General features: G+C 37.9%; 1 protein-coding gene and 1 pseudogene across 1 annotated transcript in view; both read left to right on the forward strand.

The window, feature by feature from the left end:
* The window catches only part of SPTLC2 (serine palmitoyltransferase long chain base subunit 2), a 100,732-nt gene that overhangs the window by 33,987 nt on the left and 52,083 nt on the right, over nt 1–14,662 (forward strand). Inside the window, exons 3-7 of the mRNA XM_070378445.1 lie at nt 5,915–6,069; nt 7,801–7,949; nt 9,647–9,771; nt 10,818–10,911; nt 14,501–14,606. Coding sequence (XP_070234546.1) covers nt 5,915–6,069; nt 7,801–7,949; nt 9,647–9,771; nt 10,818–10,911; nt 14,501–14,606 — 629 coding nt within the window. The remainder of the gene's footprint in view (nt 1–5,914; nt 6,070–7,800; nt 7,950–9,646; nt 9,772–10,817; nt 10,912–14,500; nt 14,607–14,662) is intronic.
* Nucleotides 10,918–14,473, forward strand: LOC138989451 (GTP-binding nuclear protein Ran pseudogene; annotated as a pseudogene).

Below are 14,662 nucleotides of genomic sequence, written 5' to 3' on the forward strand. Positions count from 1 at the left end.
TCTTTCCTTTACTTTTTAACCTGTTTATTGGTTATATATAACCAATATATACATATGTACACCACACATCTTGAAAGGTTAATAAAAAAGTGGATGTGGTTGTAATGAGTGCTTATATAAGTGAGCAGTGATGAAACTACCACCTTAGAGGTAACACATTGCTGTCACGTCAGAAACCGCACCCCCACATGTCGCTTCTCAGTCCTGCCTTTTCCCTCTCCCTTAGGCTAGCGATTGTCTTGACTTTTCTTTATGGTTTTATCATCTGCATGTATATCTATAAGCAATACAATTTAGTTAAGCCCAGTTTTGAACATTCTATAAATGGATTTGCATTGTGTGTATGTTTTGTGCCTTAGTTTATGTATTCAGCATAGGATTCAGCTGTCTTATGGTGTACTTCTGCTTCATTTGTTTTCATCGCTGAATAAAATCCCAATGTAAGAGTATAACTAATAAAGTTTATCTACTCTAGTGTCAGTGGACATTGAGGCTTTTTTTTTTTTTTTCCAGTTTTTGTCAGTGACTCATAAAGCTGCTGTCAGCTTTCTAATATATGTTTCCTGAACATGTATCTATGAATTTCTCAAGTCTTAGAATACATGGGTTATAGAATATGCATGTCTTCAACTTTACTAAATAGTAACAAACTTTTTCAAAGTGATTGTACTATTTTTTACACTTACCAGCTGTGTTTGAGAGTTCTCATTGTTCCACATCCTAACCAACAATTACTATTGTCAGAATTAAATTTTTTTTTTTTGCCAGTTCTGGTGTATTTATGTCTGGTATCTCATTGTAGTTTTAATTTGCATTTCTCAATTGCCCAATTAAGCTAAACACCTTTGCATTATGTTTAATGATTATTTGATGTTTCTATTTTGTGAAGTGCCAGTTAAAATCTTTGGCCTGTTTATCTCTTGGCTTTCTGTTTTGTTTTGTTTTTTTCTTAGCTGTTTATAGGAAATTTTTATGTCCTCTAGAAGACATTTTACAATTGTCTAAGCCCATTTTGTGACTTGTCTTGCCACTCTGTGTATATCTTTTTTAAAAAACTTATTTGTTTTTGATTGAAGAATAATTGCTTTACAGTATTGTGTTGGTTTCTACCAAACATCAGCGTGAATCAGCCTTAAGTTTTCTGTGTGTGTCTTTTAATGAACAGAAGTTCTTTTAAAGTAAGCAGATCTATCCGATGTCTTCCTTTATGAATAGTGCCTTTGTACTTTGTTTAAGGTATTTTGTTCTAAATCTGTGAATTTGTTTTCCTGTTTTCGTTGCGTTTTAAATAATAAATATACATCAAATCACATGAAAATACCAATATTTGACCATTTTTGAACTGCTAAAATGATAATTTCAATGTGATTCAGTCTAATAAGATAAAGAAGGAAGAGCATATATCTGGACATAGTATAGATGTGTAAAGGTGTATAATATGGCTGTATATAATATGGTTGGTAAGTTAAACTTAGGTTGTGATAGAAATTATTAATTCTTTAAAAATTGCTTCCCTGTGCTATAATTAGTACCTATTTTACCTATTTTTACATGAGAGAAATAAACTAGCTGTCAGAAAGTGGGCCCCTGGCTTTTGACCTCTGCAGTTCAAGTAAAACATTCCCTCAGGGATTCTTGTCATCTGTGTCACTTACTTCCTGTGGCTGAAAGACTGGTTTGAACGCAGAATAAGCACAGGCTTGTTCAGCCATTTTTCTATATGGATGTATGTACCCGCACATGGCCCCATTATTCGGCTTTTCAGAGAAAGCTTCTTTGTCATGGGGCCAAAATCCTTTTATACAGTATATGCTGGAGTTTTATTTCTTTATTTTTTAGCTGCATTGTGCAGCTTATGGAATCTTAGTTCCCCAACCAAAGACTGAACCCAGGCCCAACAGCAGTGAAGCCCCGAGTCTTAACCCCTGGACCACCAGGGAATTCCCTGGAGTTTTGTCTTGAGACATTTGGGAAATGCTAGCTTTGCAGCCGGAGAAAGCAATGGCAGCCGACTCCAGTACTCTTGCCTGGAAAATCCCATGGACAGGGAGCCTGGTAGGCTGCAGTTCATGGGGTCGCTACGGAGTCGGACACGACTGAGTGACTTCACTTTCACTTTTCACTTTCATGCATTGGAAGGAAATGGCACCCCACTCCAGTGTTCTTGCCTGGAGAATCCCAGGGACAGAGGAGCCTGGTGGGCTGCCGTCTGTGGGGTCGCACAGAATTGGACACGACTGAAGCGACTTAGCAGCAGCAGCTTTGCAGCCATCGCTTATTATAGCCTGTCTCTCACACTGCCGATGAACTGCAAGCTCAGCTTTTACTCCTCTACCCCCAATGTGGCTCTTATTTATTGGGTTGGAGAAAAGGTTTGTTTGGTTTTTCCTGGCTCTAGTAGCACTTAGTTGTCTTTAACTCATTCAAAAATTTTGTTAGATTGTATTGTGACAGGTGTTATATCAGTGTGCATTTTAATAAAATTATCAAAATTGCTGAATTTTTGTGTAGCTATTTAAATATTGAAGATGGAAGAGAAAAGAAAAACATTTTCTCCATGTTGAGAAAAGAAAGTGGAAGTGTTAGTTGTTCATTTGTGTCTGACTTGCAACCCTTGGACTGTAACCCACCAGGCTCCTCTCTGTCCATGGAATTTTCCAGGCAAGAATAGTGGAGTGGGTAGCCATTCCGTTCTTCAAGGGATCTTCCCAACCCAGAGATCAAACCCTGGTATCTTGCATTGCAGGCAGATTCTATGTTTTATTATTTCAAGAAAGGTAAAAATGCAGCTGAAACACACAAAAAAATATTTGTATGGTGTACAGAGAAGGTACTTATCTATCAAAAGTGGTTTGTGAAGTTTCATGCTGGAGATTTTTCACCAGATGATGCTTTACCATCGGGGAGACCAGTTGAAGTTGATTAACTAATGTGTCAAATCGAGACATTAATTGAGAACAACCAACATTATAGCATATTAAAAAGCAGAGACATTACTTTGCCAACAAAGGTCCGTCTAGTCAAGGCTATGGTTTTTCCAGTGGTCATGTATGGATGTGAGAGTTGGACTGTGAAGAAAGCTGAGTGCCGAAGAATTGATGCTTTTGAACTGTGGTGTTGGAGAAGACTCTTGAGAGTCCCTTGGACTGCAAGGAGATCCAACCAGTCCATCCTAAAGGAGATCAGTCCTGGGTGTTCACTGGAAGGACTGATGCTGAAGCTGAAAGTCCAATACTTTGGCCACCTCGTGCAAAGAGTTGACTCATTGGAAAAGACCGTAATGCTAGGAGGGATTAGGGGCAGGAGGAGAAGGGGATGACAGAGGAAGGCTGGATGGCATCACTGACTCGATGGACGTGAGTCTGAGTGAACTCTGGGAGTTGGTGAGGGACAGGGAGGCCTGGCGTGCTGCAGTTCATGGGGTCACAAAGAGTTGGACACAACTAAGCAACTGAACTGAACATCATATCACACAGGAGATAGGTAACATATTCAAAATATCCAGATAAAGCGTTGGAAATAATTTACACCTGCTTGGTTATGGTAATCACTTTGGTGTTTGGATTCCACATAAGTGAATAAAAACCTTCTTGACCATGTTTCCACATGTGATTCTCTACTGAAATATAATGAAAAGTTCCATTTTTATAACAAGCTGTGATGGGCAATGAAAAGTGGATACTATACAATAATGTTGGAACGAAAAGAGATCATAGGGCAAGCGAATTGAACACCAAAGGCTTTGTTGGTCTTCATCCAATTAATTCCAACAAGTATTGCTTCCTCTTAGAGCAACTGAAAGCACTTGACAAAAAGCATCTGGAATTAGTCAACAGAAACTGCATAATCTTCCGTCAGCATACTGCAAGACTGCATGTTTCTTTAATGACCAGGCAAAAACTGTTACAGCTTGGCTGGGAAGTTCTGATTCATCTGTCATATTCACCAGACATTGCACCTTTGGATTTCCATTTATTTCGAACTTTACAAAATTCTCTTAGTAGGAAAAATTTCAACCCCCTGGAAGACTGTAAAAGGCACCTGGAACAGTTCTTTGCTCAAAATGATAGAAAGTTTAGGGAAGGTGGAATTATGAAGTTGCCTAAAAAATAGCAGAAGGTAATGGAACAAAATGGTGAATATGTTCAGTAAAGTTCTTGGTGAAAATGAAAATATTTTTTATTTTTAAGAATCTGCCTGCAGTGCAGGAGACCCCAGTTTGATTCCTGAGTCGGGAAGTTTGGTTGTATGCTCAGATGGTAAAGAATCCACCTGTAGTGCTGGAGACCTGGGTTCGATCCCTGGGTTGGGAAGATCCCCTGGAGAAGGGAAAGGCTACCCACTCCATTATTCTTGCCTGGAGAATCCCCATGGGCAGGAAAGCCTTGCAGGCTACAGTCCATGGTGTCACAAAGAGTCGGACACAATTGAGTGACTAAGCACAGCACAGACCCACTTCAGTATTCTTGAGCTTCATGGTGGCTCAGATGGTAAAGAATCCACCTGCAGTGCGGGAGACCTGGGTTCGATCCCTGGGTTGGGGAGATCCCCTGGAAAAGGGTGTGGCATCCCATTCCAGTACTGTTACTTGGAGAATCCCCAAGGACAGAGGAGCCTGGTGGGCTGTAGTCCCTGGGTCGCAAAGAGTTGGACACGACTGACGAACTAAGCACACAGCACACAAAAAACTGAAGAAGCTTTTTGGCCCACCGAATATTTGAGTAGTAAACTTCCAGTTGTGACAGACAGAGCATCTGTGGATATTTTCTCTTCAGTTCAGTTCAGTTCAGTCGCTCAGTCATGTCCGACTCTTTACCAGTTGCAGGGGAGATGGTATCAGGTACCACAAATTCCTGAGAACTTTGTGACTTTACTTCAGCTTTATTTAAGGAGATTTTTATCTACTGTGAGGTTTATTTATTTAGTAGGCACTTTAGAGTCCAGTGTCCTAGAAGGTTGTTAATTTTAAAGTTTTATGTAGAGCCTTCTTTAGCAGTGAAAATCTTTTACAGAATAAGGCTTAAAGTTTTAATATTTTTGATTAGCTTATTTAAAAGATTAATTTGGGTTGGCACCAAGCCCAGATCTGAGGGCTAGAAGCTCAGTAGTTTGCTGACTGTTGTGAAACTCTGGTACAGTTTTCTTCTGTTTTGTTTACCAATTACCCTCAGGTAGACCTCATGTGGTCTGGTCACTCTGCTCTGAGCAGAACATTATGTCTTAATTAAAGCTCCACTGTGACTGTATTTTTTACAGACTTAGAATTTAGCATAACTTATAAGGGAGATCTTTAAAGTCTAAAGTCTTGATCATGGAAATTCATTTTGAGATTTTTTTAAAAACTCCCATCCAAGGAAAGAAACCTAAGACATGTGTCTTTCTATAACCTACCTTTTAGTTTTTCTTATTTATAATTCTTCTTTGGATTAATTTCCTTTTGATCCTTGAAAATATGCAGAGAATGGAATCTGAATTTTGGAATTATTTTTCTTGGTTGAAATTGGAATTATAGGATTTTATGGCATTTCCCCTAATACATTGTGGGGAGAGATGGAGCAGAGTACAGTGTTATTAAGGTTATTAGAAGGGAAAATCATTTATTGACAGAATTGTACAACTAAGTTTTATTTTTATGAGGTCTGCTTTACGAAGTTAAATTCTTTGACCCTACTTTCATGCAATCGTGTAGTGACTTGCAACCATTTTCTTAGAGCTCATCGGTCAAAGCTAAGTGATTTTTATCTGGTTGAGTTGTTTTAAAACAACAGAAAGAATGGATGCCTTCCCAAATGTTTTCCGTATCAGTTTATTCTGAATAGCTGACCTCTCCTTCTAAAGTGCTCTTGTACTATGAAAAGAGAAGTTGTGCAGAGAAACTCAGTTAAACATATGGCATCTCACCATTCGTTGGCAGGACTTTGTGTCATTGTACCAGGATTTCGAGAACTTCTACACGAGGAATCTCTACATGAGGATCAGAGACAACTGGAACCGGCCCATCTGCAGTGTGCCTGGAGCCAGGGTGGACATTATGGAGAGACAGTCTCATGACTACAACTGGTCCTTCAAGTGAGTCTTGGTTGGGAAATTATTTCAGTGGATTTCTTCACCTCAGAAGATTTTCTGTTGCAGTTAGAGTATTCTGTCAAAGCAGGAGTAGAAGTATTGAGAGTGCAATACAGCATGATTAACTTTCTTGCATGTTGTTCATTGTTTTGGAGATTTTTAAAATGCATCTCTCTGTGACATCTGCCACTGTTGGATTATAACTGAAAAAAAATTGGACTTACTGAAAAGAACACACACAAAGAAAAATTGTCCTTTTTTTTGGGCCGTTTAGTAGAGTCAAGTGTCTGAATTTATTTATGGATATTTTGATTTCTCAGATGATTCAAGGAGTGTTTTTACTTAAATGGATTGAACTGTTTAGAAAACCAGTTTTTTTAATTGGAGGATAATTAGTTTCTGCCATACATCAACATGAATCAACTATAGGTATATATATATGTCCTCTCCCATTTGAACCTCCCTCCATCTCCCACCCATGCCAGTGCTCTAGGTTGTCACAGAGCACAGATTAGAAAATTTTATATATTGATAAAATTTTGTTTATATTGTGCAAGCTTTTCATGGTTGTATGGTCATTATTATTATCTTTTTTTTAAAAGATAATACAAATAAAGTGAAGGTCTCCTATGAGAACTAACCACTGTCCTTTTGCAAATCCACCTCCCCACAAATGCTCACTTCCTAGAGATGACCATTATTATCAGTTGATTGTATATTATTCCTCCAGATATTTTCTGTGGCGTATGTATGTAGTGTATTACTGGGGTTGCACACAGTGTTTTGATTATGGGATCTTAATATAGAAAGTATTTTACATCTTGCTTTTTTGCTTGCTGACATATCAGTAACATCTTTCTTGTGCCTATTCACAGCAAGCTCATTATTTGTAGTGGCTACTTAGTATTCTAAAATATAGATACATATAATGTAGAACACATTGGGCTGCCTCATCCTATCTTAAAAACCCCAGATCTCTGAGTTAAGACAGCAGTAGTTAATTCTTTGTCTATACTTCATGACCGTCTTAGACCAGTAAAGCCTCTGAACTATGATCCTTATTCTGGGGTCCAGGGCTGACTGTTCTTCCACCATGTGGAATGTCACTGATCCATGTGCCCGAGAAAGGGACATGGTAGGTGAATTGTGTAGTAACTTGAAGGATCCTTAAGCATATATCCTTTTATATGTGTGTAGGAATTGCTCAGTCAAAAATATGTATTGAGTTGGCCAAAAAGTTCATTCAAAAACGATAGGTTTGTTAGGTAAGTACTGCCAAACTGCCCTCCAAAAGGAAAAGATACTCTTATCTACAGCTTATGAAAGTGTCCTGGCCAACACTGAATATGGTCAGATTTTCTTTTTTTTTTTTTAATTAAAAAATTTTCAGAGTCATGCTGCATGGCTTGTGGGATCTTAGAGTTTCCTGGCCAGGAATTGAACCCAGGCTACAACAGTGAAAGCGTCAAGTCCTAATCACTGGACCGACCACCAGGGAATTCCCATGATGTAGTTAGTTTTTAAACATCCCTATTGATAAGTGAAAATTGATATTTTGTTTTAATGTCCACCTTCCTAATTGGTAGTGAGTCTGAGCTGCTTTTCATGGAGACCATATTCTCTCTTAATTCCTACAGATGGTGCTTCCTTTTGTATTATCAATAAGTTTATTATCACATGTGAGTATTTGACTTGCTCCTGAATTTCATGAACTTTTATGTTGTTGAAATACAGGTACACAGGGAATGTAATTAAAGATGTTATAAACATGGGTTCCTACAACTATCTCGGATTTGCGAGGAACACTGGACCATGTCAGGAGGCAGCTGCCAAAGTCCTAGAGGAGTATGGAGTTGGAGTGTGCAGTACTCGGCAGGAAATTGGTAAGCATAGGCTATTAGTTTGGTCAGCTCATGTTCTTAACTCTTTTTCTCAGGAGGGAAAATACTGATACAGAGCTAGAATATGAACATCCAAATACATACTTTGCTGTGGAGTTTAGATCAAGTAAAGAATGCTTTATTTTTCTGAAGTGATGGATGATTTTAATGCTTCAGTGTGTTTTGAGATATTTTTATCTTTTCCATTATGTTTTACATACAGACTATCTCTAGAAAAGTTCCATTAGGTATTTGTTTCATTTATAGCTTTAATGTTGACTTTATTGGTTAAATGATAGTGATTGAGAGAACTTTTTACTGGTATACTGAGCCCATGGGCAAATGAGGGTTAACCTGCTTCCATACTGGTAAATTGGGGCTAATAGTAATTCCTACCTTATAGGGCTGTTTCAAGAATTAAATAGGCTGATTCATGTAAAGTGCTTATACCGTGGTAAACCCTCAATAAATGTTAACTCTTTTATTATTATTACAAGTCTATAAAACATAAAAGCGAACAGTTGTCTACAAAGAGATTTAGTTTATTTAAGCTCAAAGGAAGAGTCTTAATTTTTGTATCTTGTTGAAGAGAACTGATAACCATAAGAGTTATAAGACAACTTTCTGGATATTTATTCCTGTGGATCACCCCAAAACTTAGTAGGTTAAAGAGTTGTTCATTATGGTTTCTCATGGGTCTAGAGAATGGCAAGTGCTGCTGGGTCGTTCTTCCTTGGGATCCCCAGTGATGTGCTTAAGGGAGCCTTATGCAGTGATGACACAGAGTGACCACACCTTATATCTTTATGGCCCTTTATGAATTGCTCGAACATCTTATCTCTTTTGATCTTTATAACAATGTCATGAGGTAGATAGAGCAGATGTTATTATTGGTGTTAAACAGATAAGAAACAGAGGCCCAGAGAGGATAAATCACTTGCTTAAGCTTTAAAGAACACACAGCATCCTAATTCAGCAGTTTTCTCTCTCAGCATCGTTTCTCTTCTACATGTAGCCAGTATCATTGATGAACGTTGTTCCTTATGGATTTGAGCACTGATTTAAAATCATAATACAAAGTTAGGGAATGTGTTCTTTAACTCACCTTTTGCTACGTGACAAACCATTCCAAAACTTAGTGGCTCAAAACAGAAACATATATTTATTTGCTTGTGATCCTGTCATTTGGAAAGAACTTGACATTTATCGCAGCTCCACGTGGGGTCAGCTGGGGTATTATGACTGAGGATAGCGTATCCATGATAGCATCACTTGCATGTCTGGCACCTCAGCTGATGGTGAGCCCTGCCCCTTCCTTCCTTAGTCTCTAAGAGCCCTTCCCTGTCCACATGATCTCTCTTTATCAAAGCTTTCTAGACTATTTTACATGGCAGCTGACTTCAAATGTATAAAAGCAGGTGCTGCCAGGCCTCTCACGGCATAGACTTGGAACCAGCACGTGTGAATAGGAATGGGAGACATTGTTGGCAACCCTCTTTACATAAGTGCCACAAGTGCTGCATCTGATTTTATCCAACTGTTGTGTCTTTATGAGCCTTGACTCTTCATGATACTGACTCCTTCACTAGACTTCAGTCTGAAAAGCTTATAACACAGGCTGTGGTTTCTTTTTCTAAAGTAATGAGTACCTCTTAAATTTGAACTTTGGTGACATTGACTTCATTAACTTCTTCACACAGGAAACCTGGACAAGCATGAAGAACTAGAGAAGCTTGTGGCAAATTTCTTGGGAGTAGAAGCTGCTATGGCATATGGCATGGGATTTGCAACAAATTCAATGAACATTCCTGCTCTTGTTAGCAAAGTAAGATTTAGTCTGTCACTTAGGAAAGCTCCCTCATGTATATCTTCTTTTGTTTTGTAAAACATTCAGGCAAGCCGGAAAAATTTTGTATAAGTGTATCCCGTGGAAACTTAACATCAGTTGAAGCTTTTTTACTGGAACCCATGATTTTTTTCTGTATTGCCTTTAGATGACTGTTTCTTCATTTCGTTTTAAAGGAATTCTTATAAATAAAATCTCATAAAAGACTAAAATAATGGGAGAACGGATGTTTAGTTTGGAAATTATTAATCAGGTTGTTTCTTCTAGTAGAAAAATATGAAAGTATATAGGTCCCTAATACTTGTTGTTACTGTAATGCACATTGTTCAGAGATATATGGGCAAAGTGTGTGTGTGTGTGTGTGTGTGTGCGCACGCACGCACATTGAGCGTCCCAGGTGGCACTAGTGGTAAAGAACCTGCCTGCCAATGCAGGAGACATAAGAGACTCAGGTTTGATCCCTGGGTTGGGAAGATTCCCTGTTGGAGGGCATGGCAACCCACTCCTGTATTCTGGCCTGGGGAATCTCCGTGGACAGAGGAGCCTGGCAGGCTATGGTCTGTAGGGTCACAAAGAGTCAGACATGAGTGAAGTGACTTGGCACTCACATACACATACATATATATATATATATATATATATGCAAGAGAGAAGATTTAAACACAACTATATTGATGTCACATTAAACATAAACGGTTTGTATTTCTAAGTAGAAGACGGATTGTCAAGTTAGATTAAAAGTTTTTTTTTTAAATTAAAGACACAGGCTAAAAGTAAAAGGATGGAAAAAGTTACAGCATCTAAACAATAATAACAATATGATTTATGTAATATTTAGTATATAATAAGCTAATATTTTATACTATCAGTATTATAAACAAAGACTTCAGAGCAAACTGATACCTTTGCCATTGTGCAGACTTTCCCTACTAAAATATAATTATTAATGGTTTTAGCGTTTTGTAGTTCGTCTAACTAAACCTTTCCCCTCAGATTCTTATCTTCCTCTCCTGGTGATTTTGCAGGGTTGCCTGATTCTGAGTGATGAACTGAACCATGCTTCACTGGTTCTGGGAGCCAGACTCTCAGGAGCAACCATTCGAGTCTTCAAACACAACAGTGAGTTTGTTGTGAAATCTACTCTGGCTTCAGGATTTAGGATTGTTTGGATTAGTGGCAGTGGTAACAATTAGTTACATTAACAGTTGAAACTGTAAATGAAACTGAAGTACCAATACCTAAAATATAAGTTCTGGTCCTGTGTTTTAAAAGTTACTATCTGAGTTAGACAGGTGCGGAGACGCTTCTGGAAGTAACATCACAATGGCTGCCCAAGGAGAACCCCAAGTTCAGTTCAAACTTGTTTTGGTTGGTGATGGTGGTACTGGAAAAATGACATGCGTGAAGCGTCATCTGACTGGTAAATTTGAGAAGAAGCATGTAACTACCTTGGGTGTTGAGGTCCATCCTCTGGTGTTCCATACCAACAGAGGACAGATTAAGTTCACTGTATGGGATACAGCTGGTCAGGAGAAATTTGGTGGACTGAGAGATGGCTATTATATACAAGCTCAGTGTGCCATTATAATGTTTGACATTACATCAAGAGTTACTTACAAGAATGTGCCTAACTGGCATAGAGATCTGGTACTACGAGCATGTGAGAACATCCCAGTTGTGCTGTGTGGCAACAAAGTGGATATTAAGGACAGAAAGGTTAAGGCAAAGTCAGTTGTCTTCCACCGAAAGAAGAATCTTCAGAATGATGACATTTCTGCCAAAAGTAGCTACAACTTCGAAAGGCCCTTCCTCTGGCTTGCTAGAAAACTGATTGGAGACCCTAACTTGGAGTTTGTCGCCATGCCTGCTCTTGACAGTATTGAGAGGTGCAGTCTTGTTTGTTGCTGTCATTCGCATTCCTTTGCGTTTAGAATCAGAATGAAGTTGTATTTCAAATATCTAAAAAAATAAAGTTACTATCTTTCTCATTGGAATAAAAATAAAGGCTAAAGGAAGCCTTTCGGTACAAAGTAAAACATTGTTCTTTTTCTGACTTTGAACTTTTTCATCTTCCTTGTTTATAAATCACTTGTTCAGTATGCATTTATACTAGATGCCTGTCTTGCCATAATATTGTGGGTATTGAAGTGAAATAAAGCAGGCTTCCTGATCTCCAGATCTCTGACTGGTTGCTAAAGAGACTGTAGACAAACCACTAGTTAGAATACAACAGACAAATACTGAAATGCAGATATGAACAGGTGCCATAAAAGCAGGGAAAAGTGGCACTAGGCCAAGACTTTCCCTAAATGGAAATATCTTAGTGCATTATTAAAATAATTGTAATAAAAATGCATAGCTTTCCAGGTTAAAATGCTCTCGTGTAGTGAAGAGATATGACCAAACTGTTTAATATCATCTTTTACCAAAATGTGTACACAAAGGTCTAAAAGACAGAAGAAGTCTTTTAGACAAAAGTCAGACAAAAGTCTGAAAGAAGGTACACTCAAATACTAGATGTATGCCTCTGGATGGAAGGTTTATGGATGGTAATAACCTTTCGTCTCTGTCTTTGTCTGAAATGCTTTACAATGAGAATGACACATACAGCATTTTGTTTTATGTAAGCGGGATTTATGAAGCACTGTTGTATGACTTGTTGTTTTCTTGAAGCACACTGGGAACTATGGCGGTACATGCGCCTGCCTCCTGTCAGAGTGAGGTGGCAGGCTGTGCTCTCATTCAGTCCGTCCTTCCGTTGGAACATCCAGGCTGTTTCTGAGTTTCTCTGCTAGAAGCAGTTCCACCTACATTCATATTTTCCTCACTAGTCTGATTAGTGCCTTAGGGTAAATTCCCAGCAGTCTTTAGAATGCATGGTTAAAATGATAGACATTTGCTATACTTTTCCAGATTGCCTCCAAGCACTGTACAGATTTTTACTCAACAACACCTGAAATCAAAAACAGTGACTGTTTCTACTTACAGGCCAACATGTATCATTTAAATGCTTTCCTAATCTAATAAGTCCAATAACATTAATTTTTATTTATTAGGTGTTGAGCAACTTTTTATACAGAGTTATTGTCTTTGTATTTCTTTGTAAATTGGTGATTTTCAAACTGTTTCTCTTTTTACGGGTTATAAGAGCCCTTTGTGTTGCAGTATTTTTTATTTTTAACTTTGTTTTTAGTGTCTTGCCCTGTGGACTTGCTGAAAGGTTGATGTCACATTTACTGTTTTACGACTTTTGTTTGGATTTTGTGTGATGGCCTTTCTCATTCTCAGATTATTCTCTTACTTTTTCTTCTGGTCATTTTGTGGTATGTTTTTTGTCTAAATCTCTAATTTACATGGGATTTGGAGAGTATACTATGAGAAAAGTATTGAATTTTGTTTCCTAAGTAGATAATATGGTCAAGAATTCGGGTATTTTCTTTCATGTAAAATTTTAAATCAACATTTTATTTTTCTCTTCCTTTCTCTGTATAAACAGAGGAAGCTAAAACAATGAGTCCATTTTTACTTGTCTTCTGCTAATTGCCACACATTGCCCTCTCTGTGATCAGAGGGCAGCTTCAGATCAGATTTTTTACTTTGTGGGAGCATCTCCTTTTTCTGGGTTAGATAGCAGATAAGATTGCTTTGCTATGAATAACTGAAAGTGTAAACAGTCAACTTTTGGCCATTTTATTTGTGTTTTCAGTGTGTGTTCTTATTACCTTACTTCTCTTTTCTACCGGTTATTTTATAAAGAGAGCAAATCCGTGTGACTTTGTAACCCCTCCCTTCAGTGATGAACAGTAACGAACCAGATTTATGACAAGGGTGTCTCCCACCCCTGATAAATATACCCTAAACTTCATGTTGCATACATTTTTGGGCGGAGAACTCTCAAGGGCCTTGTTTCAGGACATATATTTTAAGTGTGAAGTCTGTAGTGGTAGTAACAGTGGTCTTCCAAGTGTTTATCTTTAACAGGAAAGTTATTCTCCTTAATGGCAGTACACCCGCAAGTGTTTCCTAGGCCTGGTAATTGCCGTAACAGCAGAGCCCCAAGAACTTGGTTGTAGACAGACAGCTGGTCAAGTCAAACATGGAACAGTCTCTACTGATTGCCAGGCTTGTTTAACATATAGATTCATGCCTGTCCAGACTGGTGTTATTTCTAACCACTACCAAGATAAAACTACTTAACAAGCTTTTATTGAATATATCCTAGGTGAAAGGAAATGGGATATGCACTTAGAAGTTTTTCTCCCATATTTGCTATTTAGAAGGTGTATGTGTTTATAGTAGTTTATTCTCATTTTCTTACTCAGCTTTCTTTATGCGTTTACTTCTGAATGGATGACTAGGATTAAAGATACATTTGATTGTTTAAATACAAAAACAGCTAAATGAAATTTCATGAAAAAAATCGGTCATTTCATAAACATGCTAACCAACTAAGTCAACTTTACCACACTCATTTAATTGAGTTTCTGGTGTTTTTGAACACTTGTTACATTTTAAATGAGATTTTAATTCAAGTTATCGGTAACCTACCCATTTTGCCCCGTTTTTGTTCTGTCCGATTCTAAGTATGTTAATGTCCTTTGCTATCTGAGACATGCTTCCTGAATAAGAAATGTATATTTGCATTTTAGGAATAAAGTTAGAAAAGAGGAAGATACTTTGTGCTGAAATTCTTTTTTGTGTGCTACAGATATGCAAAGCCTAGAGAAGCTGTTGAAAGATGCCATTGTTTATGGTCAGCCTCGGACACGAAGGCCCTGGAAGAAAATTCTAATCCTTGTGGAGGGAATATATAGGTAATCCTGCTATATTTATTCTGTCTGATTTGCCACATGAAGTCATAGAATTTTTA

This window comes from Bos mutus, chromosome 10, assembly GCF_027580195.1.
Source record: "Bos mutus isolate GX-2022 chromosome 10, NWIPB_WYAK_1.1, whole genome shotgun sequence".
Classification (NCBI taxonomy): domain Eukaryota; kingdom Metazoa; phylum Chordata; class Mammalia; order Artiodactyla; family Bovidae; genus Bos; species Bos mutus.